At 45.0% G+C, this 18920-nt stretch overlaps 2 protein-coding genes across 10 annotated transcripts in view; one reads left to right on the forward strand and one right to left on the reverse strand.

Annotated features, from left to right (window-relative positions):
• The window catches only part of Snx14 (sorting nexin 14), a 224519-nt gene that overhangs the window by 106278 nt on the left and 99321 nt on the right, over positions 1-18920 (reverse strand). For 2 of the 8 annotated variants that reach the window (XR_005487839.2, XM_039081534.2), the window contains one exon: positions 1-18920. This exon is cut by the window's right edge and continues 10059 nt beyond it. The exons of 2 other annotated variants lie outside the window; for them this stretch is intronic. The gene's annotated coding sequence lies outside the window, so the exon portion shown is untranslated. 4 more of the 8 variants (XR_010053969.1, XR_010053967.1, XR_010053968.1 and 1 more) reach the window with 4 other exon arrangements.
• Nt5e (5' nucleotidase, ecto) overlaps positions 1-18920 on the forward strand; it is a 44722-nt gene that overhangs the window by 9122 nt on the left and 16680 nt on the right. For both annotated transcript variants that reach the window (NM_021576.2, XM_063266046.1), the window contains exon 2: positions 15479-15701. In NM_021576.2, coding sequence (NP_067587.2) covers positions 15479-15701 — 223 coding nt within the window. The remainder of the gene's footprint in view (positions 1-15478; positions 15702-18920) is intronic.

Raw genomic sequence — 18920 nt, forward strand, 5'->3', positions numbered from 1 at the left:
TTAAAATTATATTTTTACTATATATTTGGTTTTTTTTTTTTTGAAACAGTGTCTCTCTCTCTCTGTAGCCCTGACTGGCCTCTCTTTGTATACCAATCTGGCCCTGAATTCACAGAAATCTACCTGCCTCTGGAGCTCTGGGATTAAAGCCTTACACCAGTATGACCAACTACACTTTTTTTTTTTAATTAACTTGAGTATTTCTTATTTACATTTCGAGTGTTATTCCCTTTCCCGGTTTCTGGGCAAACATCCCCCTAATCCCTCCCCCCGTCCCCTTCTTTATAGGTGTTCCACTCCCCATCCTCGCCCCATTGCCGCCCTCCCCCCAACAATCACGTTCACTGGGGGTTCAGTCTTAGCAGGACCTAGGGCTTCCCCTTCCACTGGTGCTCTTACTAGGATATTCATTGCTACCCATGAGGTCAGAGTCCAGGGTCAGTCCATGTATAGTCTTTAGGTAGTGGCTTAGTCCCTGGAAGCTCTGGTTGCTTGGCATTGTTGTTCATAAGGGGTCTCGAGCTCCTTCAAGCTCTTCGAGTTCTTTCTCTGATTCCTTCAACGGGAGTCACGTTCTCAGTTCAGTGGTTTGCTGCTGGCATTCGCCTCTGTATTTGCTGTATTCTGGCTATGTCTCTCAGGAGCGATCTACATCCGGCTCCTGTCGGCCTGCACTTCTTTGCTTCATCCATCTTGTCTAATTGGGTGGCTGTATATGTATGGGCCACATGTGGAGCAGGCTCTGAATGGGTGTTCCTTCTGTGTCTGTTTTAATCTTTGCCTCTCTCTTCCCTGCCAAGGGTATTCTTGTTCCCCTTTTAAAGAAGGAATGAAACATTCACATTTTGATCATCCGTCTTGAGTTTCATTTGTTCTAGGCATCTAGGGTAATTCAAGCATTTGGGCTAATAGCCACTTATCAATGAGTGCATACCATGTGTGTTTTTCTGTGATTGGGTTACCTCACTCAGGATGATATTTTCCAGTTCCAACCATTTGCCTACAAATTTCATAAAGTCATTGTTTTTGATAGCTGAGTAATATTCCATTGTGTAGATGTACCACATTTTCTGTATCCATTCCTCTGTTGAAGGGCATCTGGGTTCTTTCCAGCTTCTGGCTATTATAAATAAGGCTGCAATGAACATAGTGGAGCACATGTCTTTTTTATATGTTGGGGCATCTTTTGGGTATATGCCCAAGAGAGGTATAGCTGGATCCTCAGGCAGTTCAATGTCCAATTTTCTGAGGAACTTCCAGACTGATTTCCAGAATGGTTGTACCAGTCTGCAATCCCACCAACAATGGAGGAGTGTTCCTCTTTCTCCGCATCCTCGCCAGCATTTGCTGTCACCTAAGTTTTTGATCTTAGCCATTCTCACTGGTGTGAGGTGAAATCTCAGGGTTGTTTTGATTTGCATTTCCCTTATGACTAAAGATCCAACTACACTTTTAATTATTGCTTAGAGCCCAGCCTGCAGGAGTTGTCGTAGGGGGATTTTTGAGCTAGAGACTTGGTTCTCACGCTTCAGGCATGAGGGAGCCTCAGTGGTAGCCACCACCTCTACCTACTTCCTTATCTTCTGAGTCCCAGGCTAGAGTGGGACAGAGTGACACTGGCTCTGGATGGCTGCAGGAAGAGGCGGAATCAGCTTCTGGCTTCATCTTGCCCTGTCTTGACATCTAGATTTGTTAACTGAGACTTGAAAAAGAGCCCATTACACATCACCTTGGCGGCCTTCTGAACTTCACCACACATACACATAAACTGAGTGTTGTTTATCTTCCTTTAACCCTTGTTTGCTTTAGCCAGGTGAATAGGTTTTAAAGTCTTCTAAATGAGCTGGAGAGGTGGCTCAGCAGTTAAGAGCACTTGTTGCTCTTGCAGAGGACACTGGTTCAACTCTCAGTACCCCCCATGGTGGCTTACAGATGCCTGTAACTCCAGTTCCATAGATTCAGATGCTGGTTCCAGACACACATGAGATGGATGTTTATACATGAAATCAAAACACTCAAATGCATAAAATAAAATTAATTAAGTAAGTAATTACAATTTCTCTAGATGCTTCTATTCTCAGTGGGAATTTTGGCTTTATCACTGTGTTCTCAGTGGATCACATGCACAAACCCTCCCGTGAGCTGTCTTTGGATCTGCTGGTGGCCAGTGCCCACTTACCTGAAATCTGACATGACTGGCTTGCTTTATCTCTGGCTGCTCCTGTGTCCCACCCTTCTTCCCCAAGTCATGGTGATTCTCCTTTGCTCCTCACTGTGTCCTAGCCCTTGCAAGTCTAAGGGTCCCATCCCCATCTCCCTTTACCCAGCCATTGACTGCTGTTATCTTTATTGATTGACCAAAAACCAACTAGGGACACGCAGATTGCTGAATGAATCAAAACATTAGAACCAATCTCCAACACATGTTTCCCACATGGGTGGATATGTAGATGGATAGATGGATGGAATATACTTGGTTAGGTGAAAAGACAGATAGATGGATAGGTGATGAAGGGATAGATGGATGGATGGATGGATGGACAGATGGATGGGTGGTGATTAAATGAATGGACAGGCAGGTAGATGGATAGGTGAATGGTGCATGGCTGGATGGATGTGTAGGTGGATGGTACACAGGTGGGTGGATGAAGAGATTGATGGGTAGACATGTTAATCTATGCTTGCTTCCAGCCTGCCCTTCAGGTATCCCTAAGCAAAAGATGATGCCATTACTTGGCATCCCAGGGTCTTGTTTTAAAAAGTAGCAAGAAGCTAAGAGACGCCCACCTCTCACATTCATACAGATTGGCAGCAGTTGTGCCCATGAAAGGCTCTGTTGCTGCATGAGCCTCACTACCAATTCCCAGGTTTCAGCTCTTCCCCTTGCCAGTTGTAAGAGTCAGAGTCTCGGTTTCCTTATCTGTGAAAAGCAGAAATAATAGCACCTATCTCATAGCACTGGCGAGCAAAATGGTCTAGTGTACGAACAGGCCTAGTGCGTCACACAAAAGCTTGAACCTTCTTGTATCATGTCTTGTGCCCTTTCTTTCTTTCTTTCTTAAACTCCCCATATTTTACATTTATTGATATTTTTGTATTCTTCTATGAACAAAATCAGGGCTACGAGATGCCCATTATCCAATCCATATAAAAGTGGCCTTTGGGGGTTGGGGATTTAGCTCAGTGGTAGAGCGCTTGCCTAGGAAGCGCAAGGCCCTGGGTTCGGTCCCCAGCTCCGAAAAAAAAAAAGAAAAAAGAAAAAAAAAGTGGCCTTTGATAGACCAAACAGTTGCCTTAAATTCCCAATAAAAATAGACTTTTTCAAGGTTCCATATTCCCCTCGTGAAATCCAAATAGTGTTTACATGCTCAAACCCCAGATGCACAGAGAATAATGAATAGTTTTTTGTCATTTTGAGATAATGTGGAAGTGTGTAGCCCAGCCCGGCCTCTAACTCTAAATGCTGGGGTAAGTATATACTACTATGCTTGCTGTACTCGTGTGTGTGTGTGTGTGTGTGAGTGTGTGTGTGTGTGTGTGTGTGTGTGTGTGTGTGTGTTCCATTCATAAACAAGTGCCACAAACACACAGAGGTAACTTGTAAATTCAAACATAAAAAAACGAAAATGTGGGGTTGGGGATTTAGCTCAGTGGCAGAGCGCTTGCCTAGCAAGCGCAAGGCCCTGGGTTCGGTCCCCAACTCTGAAAAAAAAAAAAAACAAAAAACCGAAAATGGAAGAACCTGACAATTGTCTAGGGAGGAGCTGGGAGGTAGGAAAGAGGTTGGCTAGATTTCTCTCCAGTTGCCTAGCAACCTGGTTTCTCTCCCTATAAAACTAAGACATCATGTATCTACTATTTACAAAGGTTATTTTTTTCATATCCTGCCTTCTGGAAAGTTTTAATGGCTCACACATCATAACAGAGTAAAATAGAACTCATTTAAAAGGAAAAGACGGAGCTAAAGGCTTTCTTCCTCATTTAGTAGACATGGCATGACTCACCTGGTATCCCAGAGGGCACAAAGACAGCTGCCGTGTGAGCACACTGCCACAATGAGGAGATGTGCATGAGGTCTGGTGGACGCAATTCAAGAGCATCTCGGGGCATCTGGGGGATTTAGTGTCCCTAGGGAAGTTTAACAGAATGAATCATGCAGCTAAGGACATCACCAGGAAGGCAGAGAGGGTCTCCTTGGTATCCAAAGAGATAGGAGGGCTTATTTCCTTGGAAAGCAGGAAGTCAGGTGGATTCAACACAGAGGCAAGAGGTAGGTGGGCTATTTGGGGCACAGCTCACTCTGATGGCCTGTAGTACACGGATGAAGCCATGGGCCTGCAGAAGTACCAGCTAGAAGACACATAGTGGACTATATGTGGGGCAACTTAGTGGAAGTAGAGACCTCGGAGAGGCAGGGCATTTGTGAAAGCAGCATCACTTTGGGTCACTGGGGTAGAACATAGATGTAATAGAGTTGTCTAGTGTCATCCTGTTCTCTGGGTGTTTCCCATACCTGGGGCCATGTGTCCTCTCGAGTGGTTCTTTCACAGGCTCAATGTCCTGTTAGTGGGGGACCTAGCTGGGGTATACTTGGTCAAGTGGATAGATGGGAGCAGAGGAAATTGGAATGGATGGAGCAATGGCTACTAAAGTACTCCAGCTGACTCCCTGGTGCCTCCTGAAATAATCCAAGGGGGCATGGGCCACCTCTTCACTCCTTGATCTCCTGCCTGTAACTTACTTTGCTGAGCAGGGCTAAAAGGAAGAAACAGCCATTTGAACGGCTGGTAAAAGTTCACATTTTCTGGCACAGTTGGAATAAATATTCTACCAGTGGGGCTAGGGGTGAAGCTCAAGTGCCAGGGCACTTACCTGGCATGCAGGAAGTCCTGGGGACCATCATCCAGCACTGCAGAAACCAAGAGTGGTCACACATGCGATCCAGCACTCGGGAGGTAGGGGTAGGAGGATCACAAGTTCAGGGTCGTTGGCTACGTAACATGTGGAAGGCCAATCTATATACTACATTAGACTATCAAAAAAAAAAAGGAAAAACAAAACAAAATCTCCATCCAGCAGTCAAGGCAAAACGACCACCATCCAATAAAGCTGCCCCAAGAGCTCCTGGGAACAGACCACTGTGATCAAACACACCTCAGGGCGTTTAGCCATGTAGTGATTAGGGAAGTTTTTAAACTTTGAGGATTATGTGGCTTCCCTTGCTTTTGCTGCTATTTGCATTTTATGATGCTCATTCCCCAAAGGATTTCAAAGCAGAACTTTCCTTGGTAGCTGGGACCTGGGACTGTTTCTCCCAAATGAGAAACCCCTAGGCAACCAAACCAATAGCTGCGGCCTTAGAGTTTGCTTGTCTGAGACACAGCCTCACTATGTAGCCCTGGCTGACCTTGAACTTTCGATGTAGACCAGGCTAGCCTCAAGCTCACACAGACCTGCTTGTCTCTGCCTCCCAAGTGTTGGGAACAAAGGAATGCACCACCATGCCCAGCCCTGGAGTTAGTCTATTTTATCTCTTTCTTTTTCCTTTTCCCTACCAGTTGTTTGTTTGATTCCTCACTCACTAGTATGTGCTCAGCGATCACTTCCTCACTGTGAGACACATTTCACAGACTGTAGGGACAAATCAGTGCACACGGGTATTGAATAACAAGGAGAGAGATTTTTTTCAGTCCTTCGGCTGCAACTGGAGGAATCAGAAAATAGTAGTTTTTCCTAAACTATTTCAGAGTATGGAGGAGCCTTTAGAAGACCATCAGTGGCCACTGACCTCTGTGTCTCCTTCCTCAGACTGCAGACATCATGGACTCAGTAGACAATCAGTGGTCACTGACCTCTGTGTCTCCTCAGACTGCAGACAACATGTGGCTACAGCCATGTTCCTTGAGGAGCATTCTCAGTATCTCCTCCACCCACCCATTTATTCAGCACAAACTAGGGGGTTTGTATATGAGTGATGTCTGTACATGCACCACTGGCATATTGCCTCAGAGCCAGTGTGGGTAGCATCAGCATCTGACTGTTGCTACCAAACATAGTTCAGAGAGAAAAGTCAGAAGGATTCTTCTGCCCTCACTTAAAATTATGCCTCTGGCACTCATTGCTGGGTAAAAGTACATTTTGTTACTCATAAATAGATTCCACACTCATAATTACTATCTTCGTGAAAGAACGAAAAATGATGTATCTGGTTGGGTTACAGCTATTCCCTTCCTTGCTGGGTTAAGGGGGATTCCGAGGCTTGTTCTAAATTCACCAGAAAAGATCGACTCAGTCAGTTAATTGGCATCTGCCACAGACGAGGATAAGGGATGGCACACCATGTTACCTGGTATTTGTTTATACGTCAGCGTGTGTGGGTTTGAGCTACTCTCTTTCTGTTTCATCTGTGTCCAAAGGTTACTTCGACATATAGTATATTTGAAATAAATAAGTGAATTCAAATGTGGTAACTGCGTAATTATCTATAGGTTTTTTTTCCAGCTTTTCCTCAGAGGGAAAGTAGCCATGGCTTGCAACAAAATGCATGTGAATTCCAAGCCAAAGTTTAAGCACAAGTTTTTCATCTCTCCTAATTACAGGGTATTTCTCAAGAAACTTGGCTTCAGAAGCCTTAAAATAGCTTTATTCCTCAGTTGGTAACTCACATGACATTCTGAGCCTTACCTACAATCAACAGAAGCTTTCTCAAAGGCCAAAGGGAAGCCACCCAGAGTCTATGTAAATACTACCTACCTACAGAAGGCAGGAGAAACATGATAGTGTTCCTCAGAGTCCATTTAGTAGCCATGGAAACCTGAGTCACAGAGGAACTGAGTCCTCCTCTCTTCCCGACATTTTCATTTGTTTTTGGTTTTAAGTGGCAAGCAGTCTGAGGTGTTGGAATGTCAAACATCCCTGGTGTCCTAGTCAGTGTTCTGTTGCTGAGAAGAAGCACCACAGCCATGGTGACTCTTACAAAGAAACACATTTAATTGGGACTTCCTTACAGTTTCAGAGGTTTAGTCCATGATCATGAAGGGAGCATAGTGACATGTAGGCAAACATGGGGTTGGAGAAGGAGCTAAGAGTTCTACACACAGATCCATAGGTAGCAGGAACAACACAGAGCCCCTGGTCCTGGCTTAGTTCTTGAAACCTCAAAGCCCACCCTTCCCCAGTGACACACTTCCTCCAATAAGGCCACACCTCCTAATCCCTCTTAAGCAGTGCCACTTGCAAATGACCAAGCATTCAAGTATATCAGTCCATAGTGGCTATTCCTATTCAAACCACCACACCAGGCTCGATAGAGAATGGAACATGCAACATCTTTCTGTAAGACCATCTTTCTTTTTAGGTGTTTTCCTCAAAAGAAAGTGGGGGAGGGGAGGAACCAAGACTGGACCAGTTGAAGCCCATCTTTCTTACTCGATGAATGTACAAGGTTGTCACTGGGTTCCGATTGATTAATAAATAGGATGAACAGATAAGCAAAGTCCAATCTGTACAGAATCCCGTGGACTGTTTGACCACAGTTGACTAGAGCATTGGAATTAAGGGGTGATGGAATATTGTGCATTAAGAGCCAAGGTCATCTTGGACTATCTTTAGTCTCTTTTAATAGCAACTTACTATCAACCTCTATATTTGACCTTACATCCTTTTGACTACTAGATATAAGTCCTGGAAGTTATTTACCTACAAGTCTGTTCACTGTCTTACAAATCAAAAAGGGAGTGCAGTTCCAAATCATGGTGGGTCTTTGCCTAAGATGATGGTTAAACAGCTAGTGGCAATGTCACAAAGTCAAGGTGAAGTCTCACTGTGTCAATCTGAAGTTACAACTCTGTTTTAAAGAAAATGAGAAAATAGTTTATTTTGAGCAAATAATATGTGTGACCAAGGCCTCAGGAACACATATTCAAGTTACCCTAAGTGACATGTCCCATGTGGAAGAGGCTTTGTGACATTTTATTGTCATGGAACAAATCAAAGTTATAAATCTGTGTGCATACAAAGTATATGGAAAGCAGTCTTTAGGAAGTTAGTTATAGCAGATTGGGAAAAATCTCTTCTGCAGAATTAAGAATTAATATTGCAGCTGGAGATGTAGTTCACTTAGTAGAGTCTTTCTGTAACTAAAGGAAGCCCTTGGTTACATCCTGAGACCCACATAAGTTGGCCACGACCTATAACCCTACTACTTCAGAGGTAGATGAGGAAAGAATCAGAAGTTCAAAGACATTCTCAGCTATGAAGCAACTTCAAGGTCAGCATGTAGTACCAGAGACCCTGTCTCAAAGGGAAAAAAATCATATCACTAGGATTAGAAATGTCAAATTTAGCCAGATGATAAGTTCCAGGAGTTTTTAATCAAGAGGATGTGAGGTCAGAAATAGAGGTTCGTAGTCAGGAACTATTAAAAGACTAAAGCTAGCCAAGATGACTTTGGCTCTTGCTCCACAACATTCCCCACCTCACAATCACAGTGTTCTACTCAGCCAAGGTCAAACTGACCATGACTCCTGCAGTGTAGATGGGGCTTCAGAGAGCTTCAGTTTATAAATCAAAACTTCCAGAAAGGACCAAAAAGGGCAAAGGACCATCACAGGGGAGTATAAAAGTCATGAATTTTGCCAATGGCAGATCCAAAGTATTAGGAGAAAAAAAGCTGTGTCCATACACACAGATAATCTTATTAATAATTAATATTAATTAACTAATATTAATCATATTAATATTCCCAACCACTAGGAGTCTCATGAGGGATTGTGGTATGTCAGGGGACCTGGAAACACTTCCCCATGGGCCCTGAGGGGTGGCTGTCTCCTCCTTTGTGTCACTTCATCATATATTGCTCCATGTTCATCCCTTGGGCAGCTCTTTCCCAAGGCCTGTTGGTAACACAAATGATACCAACGGGTAATAAGACCCACCCACCCAGCAGGCTCCTCTACGCCTGCTGCTGCAAGGGGAATTTGGTGAGAAGCATGTTCCTCCTGAAGAGCTGACACGTTATGACATTCTCCTAACTGCAAAAGGAATAAGGCAGCAGGGCAAATCCCAAGTGAGGAAAAGGAAATATAAAATATTTTAGAAAGGGAATTTTCTGCATGTACATTTGTAGTGAACTGTCAGAAGAGGAAAACCAGGCACTTTGTGAGTGGTTCTCCTGTTCATCTACCTCCCGGAGCAGTGATCTAAGGATCTGTCACCAAAGAAACTGACCACCCAGAGTGCAGGGGAGAGGCATCAGACTGGCATTCTCAGAGCACCCTCCTGGGAGCATCCTTAGGTATAGAAAGCAGTAGAGACACAACAGGAAGCAGCCGGCTCTTCTGCTGGATCTGTGTGTATGACTGTTGCCATTCATCTCTCACCAGACACAAAGCGACAGATTGTGTGACCTACAGGTCCTTTCGCTTGGCAACATCTCAGCTTTTGTTCCTCAGTAAAGTTAGCGTAGTGATAGTAGCATAGCAAACACCTCCTTTTTGTTGTTTGTTTATAAGCTCCCTTCTTTTTTTTCTTCATTTCCTCATCACGGTATGCAGGAAGTGCATAACAAACGCTGACACTTGATTCACTCAGAGAATGCTGTGATTTCCACATCCCTGGTCATGAGCGGCAGAGGCAACCGTGCTTCCTTTCACAGAGTACAGGGCACGGGGGTGTGGGAGACAGTGCCAGGACTGAGGCTGATAGAAACGATGAGACCAGTGCACAAAGAAGAGCTTTTGGGGGCCTGCCAAGGCTATGGGTGGGACCCTAAACTGTCCGTGCCTCTGTGGGGCCTTCAGGTGGAGAGGCGCCATTTAGCCTGCAGTGCAGAAGGCTTGCTCTGGCAGCAATGCAAGGTTAGTTTAGGGAAGAGAATGGTGACAGCCAAAAGCCGGATTAGAAAGCCACTGTCTAGACCCGAGAGGACAAGACTGCATCGAGACAGTAGGAGTGGGAGAGAGGCAAACTGGGGTCCCTTTTTTAGGATCTTAGATAAATGAATTTTTTGGTTTGTTTTTGTTTTTGAGACAGGGTTTCTTTGTGTAGCCATGGGTCTTCTAGAAATAGCTCTGTAGACCAGTCTGGTCTCGGGCTCACATAGATCTGCCTGCATCTGCTTCCCATGTGCTGGGATTAAAGGCATGTGCTACCACCTCCCAGTGATAAATGAATTTTAAAACAGATTTCAGAATTAAATGTTTCAGATTTAAAATGTTTCAGAAGGGGGAACATTTGAGAGGAAAAAGAAAAACCAACAACATAGCAAGTAAGCTAGAGATCTTAATGGCTGCTGGAAGTGGGGGCTAGATAAGAGGAAAAGAATCACACCTTCTGAGTTGAATGTTAAGAAAGCAGATGGGCTCAGCTGTGGAAGCCAGTTAGGCAGCTGCACGGGGCGGTGAGGGGGCAGGTAGGTGGGTATTGTCTTCAGAGATAAAATGTCTGATGTCGTGGCAGCTGGATTTAGGGTTTTGACTGATGTCCAAAAACTGGAGATGCAAGGAGGAGGAAGGGGATCTAGGGTGATGACCTTGACACAAATCCTTGCTCTGCAAGTCTGAGGGGTAGTCAAGCAAGGTTGTATGTGCATGTTTCCTCTCTACTGGGGCCAACCAGACTAGCCAAAAACAGAGAGACCAGCTCCCATGTCAATAAGCTGGAGAACCAGAGAGGAAGGTGCCTGACCTTGTTCTGCTCCAGGCTCCCCATCCATGTGCACAGGCACATATCTCCACAGTCACATGCATGCACCACATCCCCCCCGCACCACACCCACACGCATCCTCATCGACACAGCAGAGTGGAAGGAGGAGGGGAGGAGGAGCGAGGGGGAGGGGAGAAGTTACACTTTCTGAGAAGTCAGAAAGCCAGCAGGCTTAGCAATGACGGTCTGTGGGCAACTGCGTGGAGAGAGTGGCTTCTGGGGTGTCTAATTATATGTCTCACGAAGGGGCAACTATCCCTTTCCTATTTTTAGACACGTTTCCAGGTATATTGTGTTTCTAGAAGTTAAGACTTTTTGAGTGGCTCTTTTTTTTTTTCTGTCCAGGTGATTTGCAGGACCGTTTTGATTGATTTAAGAGAAGAGACAATAGAAATCTCTATGATCTTAGAGCCTTTGGGGTAGTTTGAAATATCATGCTTTTAGCCAGGGTCAAAGGTACAACTCAAATTCCATCCTTTTGGCTAAACATCATGTAATAGAATAGATGCAAAAGCAGGGGAAAAAAGAAGAAGGAAAAGAAAAGAATTAGACCCGTGTGTTTGGTGCACACCTTTAGTCCTAATAATGAGGAGGTAGAAACTGTTGGATCTCTGTGTTCAAGGTAGCCTAGTCTGCATAGAGACTTCCAGGCCCTATTACAAAAATAAATGAATGGTTCTCCAGCTTATTGACATGGGAGCTGGTCTCTCTGTTTTTGGCTAGTCTGGTTGGCCCCAGTAGAGAGGAAACATGCACATACAACCTTGCTTGACTACCCCTCACACTTGCAGAGCAAGGATTTGTGTCAAGGTCATTTGTGTAAGACCCTATTACAAAAATAAATGGATGAATAAATAAAAATAAACTTCTACAATAGTTGTGATGGTTAGTATTTGCCAATTTGACAGAAACGAGAATCACCTGGGAAGAGAGAGGTACCTCAACTGGGGAGTCACCTCGAGCAGGCTGGAGTGTGTACACATGTGTGGGGCATTTTCTTGACTGCTGATTGATGTGAGAAAGCCCAGGCCACTGTAGGTGGTGTCACCATCTGCAGGTGGGCCTGGGTGACAAGAAAAGCAGTAAGCAACACTCCTCTGTGGCCTCTGGGTCAGATTTTGGTTTTGAGTTTCTGCCCTGACTTTGCTGAATAAAACATTGTCGACTCTAAGAACTAAATCCTTTCTGTTCTGTGTTGTGCTATGGTCATCGTGTTTATTGCAGTAAAAAAAAAAAAGGAAAAAGAAAAGAAAAGAAAAGGTAAGCAGGACAACAGCCATGCCTTTATGCCTTTACCAAGAAAACAGCCTTCCCAGCATGAGCTTCACCCAGCATGGCTATCTCCTTTCCATGTGGTACTTGTGAAAGTGTCTCCTTTCTTTCACGTGGTATCTCAGATTCTAAGGGAGGGGATATTTTGTCATACTTTCCCTTCCTCAAAGTTGGTGTGTTACCAGGCGCACCCATGGTAGAGTCCTCAACAGCTGACTCATTGCCCTGCGAAGGGGAAAGGCTACAGGAGCAGGGAAGGTCTTATGCCAGGGCTTCTGGCTCGATTGACTGAGATTGTCCTTCTTGGTAGAACAATGTCTCCAGAACTGCCATTTTGGGGAAAGGGAGACTTTGGATCTGACACTTGAAAGTCTCAGAGATGGTTTTCTGGGTCTGGAACACTGACATTCTGTTGAAACAGCAAAGGAAGATGACAACGGACACACAGACCAAGAGAACCCAACAGAGGTTTGAAGTTTGGAGCCAAAGGTGAGGGTGACAAAAGGCATTTAGTCCTTTATCAAGAGTATTGATGTCCACGAATAGGGCTGCTCTCCCCCAAGGGATACAGATAGTCACAGTCACTACTCTCAAGGTTTGCACTCAAGTCAGGGTGGGAGGGAACAAGATATTGAAGAAACAACAAGTGAAAACTTGAACTCTTACCGCATGCTAAGGATGGGACAGCACTGAGTTTGGTCGATCTTCCTCAGAAAACTGTGAGCCATGTGTTGTTGTGCATGTCTGTTCCCAGCATCCGGGAAGCTAATGCAAGAGTGAGAGGCCATCCTGAGCTACACAGTGAGACCCTGTCTCAAAAGACCCCAAAACAACCAAGCACGATTTTTTTTAATTTAGTGAACGTAGAAACATTCACCAAAACTGACACTTTATAGGTAAGATTATTATTTAACAAAGGGTATTTATTACACCATAAGAAGAAAACATGATGTTTTAAGACTCAAAGAAAGAAAAACAAATCCCTGAGACTGAGAGAACCTATAGACATAGATTAGCTTTTAGAGGAATTAACTAGGTAAGAGGAGGTGGTGACTGGGTAGAGCATCGGAGATGGGGAAAAGTGCAAGTTCAGCAATTATGACGGAGTGGGAGACGGAGTGGGAGACGGAGTGGGAGACGGAGTGGGAGACAGAGTGGGACTGTGAATCTCTTCGCGCTTCCTGGAGGATTCGTACACAGCCCTTTGAGTGACAGGTGCTCAGTGAGTGCCCGTGTGCCAGGGGAGGAAACTACATGGTGAACAGGACGAAAAGGCCAACATAGCTTGGGAGTGTTCAGTTTAGCCAGGGGACAGACAACAAATGACCCCACAATATAGCCCTGGAATGTACTGAAGTCACATGGCTGCTGGTCACATCCAGTCAAGGTTTTTGTCTTCTTATTAAAACATTATGATAAAGGTACTCAGGGATTGCAAAATAGCAAGGAAATATCATTCAAATTTCTCCCTAAACATTCGCTTACAGGACAGTTTGCCCTACTCAACGTGTCCCAAACTAGCTCTGGCCAGATTGCCTCCCAACCCTCATTCTTAGACATAACTGGAGTATGACTGAATAGAAATTGCTCGATGGTTCCGGGGAGAAGGAACTTAACTCCATTGTCTGGAGAGAGTGGTACGTGCAGCTCAGGGAAGGCGGCATCCTAGGTTGTCAAGTGCATCGTTTGGAGGGTGTGCACACAGTGTGGGCAGTAGCAGGCTCCAAGTGCAGTGTGACAAGAGGGGTGTGTGCATTGCGCAAGCCGGATTCGTTACTAAACTATTTGTTGTGCTCACGTACCTGCCGCACTGGGAAGAGGGAGTGAGGCAGAAGAGAACGTACCATGGCCCTTGTTAGCTTCAACGACCAGGCCTCTTCTGAGATGAAGAAAGTGAAACAGACTGGGTTGTGCTGATGTCCTTAGTGAATGCAGGTACCGAGGAAGTGAAATGGCCGTAGCAGTCAAACCAAGTGGGCGACTGCCCAGAGCTGGGGTTATCCAGGATGCGAAGTGAGGACGGGGAAGATCGATAGGGCTTTCTGAAGGAAGGTGAAGGAGGGTGGGAAGAGCTTACAGATGGTTTTTGACACCATCCCTGCTCCAGCTGAAGCCCTGTGCACAGAACCTGCTGGGGTCTCATGGTCACCTCACCAGAAAGTCCTTCCTTAGCATAAGGTGCCAGGGACGAGGCTGTCTGAGAGGTTCCTTTTAGAGACTTCTACTCAGAGAAAGACAGAGAAGAATTTTAGGACAAGGCAAGTGTCGAGTGTACACTTCACAAGGGTAAAGCAGGGCTCTAGTAGATTAGTATATGAGGAAGACAGTCCCACATAAAGGTAAGCATGAGAAAGAACTGGTGCTTAGAGGGGGGTACGCACCCTTGGGTGTGGGCTGCTCAAGAGAGAGATGTCCTTGTCATTGCAACAGCCGCACATACTGGTTTTGGTGGCTTCTGAAGCTGTAGCTCAAAAGGTAGCTAAAAAAACTTCTTTTTTTTTCATAAATGAGATCATAGGGTGGTTCTATGTGCACTGGTTAGGATTACAGCTGACATGGTAAAACTCGAGATCACAAGGGCTATAGGGAACATTAAGCTATCTTTACTGTAAACAAAATTTTCATTTTACTTGGGAGGCTTCCAGAAAATACCTAGGAAAAGACAAAAGCAAGCCTTCAGAACGGTTCACTGCTATTTCAACATTCCCGTTTGATAACAATTTTTTTTTCTAGATAAAAGGAATCTTGTGTCTCTGTCAGCAACCTTCATAGCCAGTGTTGTTCATTGTGCTGAAATTCTTGACTCCCAGCTGGCAGAAGGCTTCCACCAAAGCAAGGGACCTCTTTCTCTCTCCACGTACCTGTAATGTCTTCATGCTTTCTCTCCTGCTCAGGGTACTGGGGTGGTCTGGGGCTGACTAGCGCAGGAAGCCAACACCCACTGTAACACAGGCTTCTGTCAGCCCTGATTTTCCTGGATGAACTGGAGACATCCTTATGTAGAGCAGTTGTGAGGACTTGAGACATGACCCAAGGGAAGCCATGAAAAAAGGGGGTTCTAAGGGTACCTGCATTCTACTAAGGTGCTGGTGGGTTGAGTGATTGGGTCTGGCCTGTGGGCTAACTCCAGAGAACAATGGGGAGGAGCTGGGTAGGGCCTGGGTGGGGTCTGTGGAGCTATCTGGCTGGAGGATGGTGGGACAGCGCTTCTCACCTCACAGTGTGTGCTGCGGATGTTGCAAATACGCACATTCCCAGCAGCTTCACTGGATGAGGAGCCCAGGGCAACAATGCTGTACCTACCTGTGATCTACATGTCTCTGGGCTCGGCCCACGGCCCTCTTTGGAGGTAAGAACAACACCAGGACATGTGTGTTGTCAAGACTCGGAGCCCAGTCCATTTTGGGGGCCACTGGGCTAACATGATATACTTAAAAATATGCTTTTATTAGAAAATCCAGGATACTTAATGCTTTTCTCTTTCTTTTCCATTTTACTTAGGCACTGGGAAATCATGAATTTGATAACGGTGTGGAAGGACTGATTGATCCCCTCCTCAGAAATGTCAAATTTCCAATTCTGAGTGCAAATATTAAGGCCCGGGGGCCACTAGCACCTCAGATATCCGGACTTTATTTGCCATATAAAGTTCTCTCTGTCGGTGGTGAGGTTGTGGGGATTGTTGGATATACTTCAAAGGAAACCCCCTTCCTCTCAAATCCAGGTATCTTCTACTTTCTCCGTACTTGTAACTTGGGAATAGACGTGGTAAAGCAGAGCTTGGCTGCCCATGTTTTTATGGTCTGTGGCAGACGAAGGTTGGTGATTAGCAAACCAAGGCGACAGATTCTGTATTGTTCTGTTACCCTCTGAAGGTCATTGCTGTCTCTGCTTGGTAAACGTCTTTGTTGACTAAACAGTGTCTCTAATTTTATGTGTTCAAAATTGTAAGTGAATCCTGGCACAAGCATAGACTGGACTATAGACTTCTGGTCCCCAGTAAAACAGTTCTCCTAGTTCTAGTGCTCAGAACATGTACACATGTATAACATCAATTCCTAGAACATTTAATTTGAAATCCACCCCAGCTCCCATGCATGCATGCATGTGTGTGTGTGTGTGTATGTGTGTGTGTGTATGTGCACATGCACGCATTCTAAAATAAATCCCATGAAATCTATACATGTGGCATCCAGACCTGAGGCATTTCTCAGAACTATTTTGGTGCTGGACCAACCAAAGGAGAGGATAGTAACTAACATTCTGTCCACATCCTTCCTCCCCACCCTCTCCCCCAGGGAGCTCAGCACACTGTTCTGGGCCTTAGAAACACCAAATAAGAAGTCTGTTTCTCTCTGTGCTCACATATTCAGTGAGAGAACAGATAAATATGGCTGTGTCAGAAGGTAGTGAAGAGAAATGCGACAGGAGAAGGGGCTGTGTAGCAGAAGGAGGATGCACCTTGCTATTTTAGAGGAATGCCCAAGGAAGGCTAACAGGAAAGTGGGTTGTGATGGTTAGTATTAATGGTCAGCGTTACAGGAGTCACCTAGGAGACAAGTCCCCAGGAACGCTTGTGAGGTATTGTTTTAACTGAGGAGGGAAGATCCACCACAAAAAGTCAACCTAAGCCCTCTCCCCTATAAGTTGTTTGTGTCCAAATACTTTATCACAGCAATAGGAAAAGAAACCAAGACAAGGTCAGAGCTGAGTGCTGACCAGGGAGCCCAAGCTTATTGGGGTTACAGACAAGAATCAGGTCGTCCCTGGCATTCCTGTGAGGGACAAAAGTAGCAGAGCATTATGGGTGCTGACTTAAGCTACTTCAGCTCTGCCAAGCCAGCTGCTAACTTCCTGGCTGCTCTTCTGGAGCCTCCACAGCCAAAGTGCTTTCGTGCTGGGAGGTACTGCATACACAGGGCTGACGTGTAGTCAGGACTCAGTAGTTGCATCAGGGGAGTGGAGTCCGGAGCACGGCAGTGGACAATGGCTGCATCTCCAACAGTCTGCTGATGTCTGGAGAAACTCTCCATTTAAAAAAAGAAAATTATGAGTAAATGTTTCTTCTCTTTTTTTTTTTTTTTTTGGTTCTTTTTTTTCCGGAGCTGGGGACCGAACCCAGGGCCTTGCGCTTCCTAGGCAAGCGCTCTACCACTGAGCTAAATCCCCAACCCCATGTTTCTTCTCTTGATATATGAAAATCTGATATATATTCTGATATATGATATTTATAACAATTCTATTTATGACTGCAATATTAATACTTTATTTACATTCATATTTCAACCTTTTTATTTTACAATTCGGGTCAATCTCATTGTACTATTTTAAATTAATAATAGAACCATACTTATGAGAAAGGTTCATAAACAAATGTTTTTCTTTTACATGATAAAACTTATTATCTATTTAAAGTGTATGAAGCGTTTATAAATTTAAAACTTCAGTTATTAGCCAGAAACACTGGGCTCTGCAGACTCGCCCTTTGAGACCTCTTTATGAGACTTTTGCATTTGAGCCACCTTCATTCTAGTGCCGGTTCTTAGAAACCAGCCTGAGAGCATCCAGGTCAACTGGAGGACTCCTGGCAACAGTGCTGAGTGAGACTTCAGGAGGGCATGTCAGTGGTCCCCTCATGATCGCTGAAGACCTAATGACTTGCTAAGCTTGGGCTGAGAAGCCAGGTTCAGGCCTCAGCACAGGAGTCCCGGGAGCTATGCCGCCCAGAACCAGAGGCATTCATTCTTACCACTGGGTTTGCTCCCTTCCTGGGGCAGGCAACGTTTAGATGAGGCCTCTGTGTGAAGCAGCGCTCAGTTCTAGTTCTACTCTAATACTGCCACTCCCTACCTGCAAGTGAGCAGTTCTTATCTTCCATGATAAAATTAGTTCCCAAGGGCCAGCAAGATGGCTCTGTGGGTAAGGAAGGGGACTTGCCACCACACCTGATGCCCACAGTTCAATCCCTGGAACTCATACAGCAGAAAGAGAAATCTGACATCCGTAAGTATGTCACACCATACGCAAACCAAAATAAAGAAAGAAATGTTAAAAACCTCTTTTTGAAATTGTCTTTCAAAGCCTACTTGTTGACATGTTAGGTCTGAAGAGAGAATACTCCAAGTTTCCAGGCAAAGCAATAAAGTTGGCAGCAGTTGTAGGCACCATGCTTTTGTGCTCAGACATTTTTTTTCATGGTTAGTGTGAAGGCCTAAATGTAAAAGGAGATGGAAACAAACTGTACCTGAAGTCTCTTCATAGCATGAGATTCAGTTTATGCAAAAACAACATCTATGGCCCAGTGAGATGGTTCAACAGATAATGGTGCTTGCCACCTAACCTGATGTCCTGAGTTCGATCCCTAGGATCTATGTGGTGGGCAGAGAGAACCAGCTCTTGAAAACTGTCCTCTGGAGCCTGACATAGCTGTCTCCTGAGAGGCTCAGCCAGAGCATGGCAAATACAGAGGCAAATGCTAGCAGCAAACCATTGAACTGAGAACAGAGTCCCCATTGGAAGAATTAGAGAAAGGATTGAAGGAGCTGAAGGGGTTTGCAACCCCATAAGAAAAACAGTGCCAACCAACCAGAGCTCCCAGGCACTAAACCACTACCCAAAGACTACACACGGACAGACCCATGGCTCCAGCTGCATATGTAGTAGAGGATGGCCTTGTTGGGCACCAATGGGAGGAGAAGCCCTTGGTCCTGCCAAGGCTGGACCACCCAGTGTAGGAGAATGTTGGGGGGGTAGGAAGGTGGGATGTATGGGGAGGGGAACACCCTCATAGAAGGAAGGGAAAGGGGATGGGATAGGGGGCTTATGGACAGGAAACCAGGAAAGGGAATAACATTTGAAATGTAAATAAAAATATCCAATAATAAAAAAATTGTTCTCTGACCTTCCATGTATTCATTGTAGTATGTATGTGCACACAAAAATA

Source organism: Rattus norvegicus, chromosome 8 (assembly GCF_036323735.1).
Source record: "Rattus norvegicus strain BN/NHsdMcwi chromosome 8, GRCr8, whole genome shotgun sequence".
NCBI classification, from domain to species: Eukaryota; Metazoa; Chordata; class Mammalia; order Rodentia; family Muridae; genus Rattus; species Rattus norvegicus.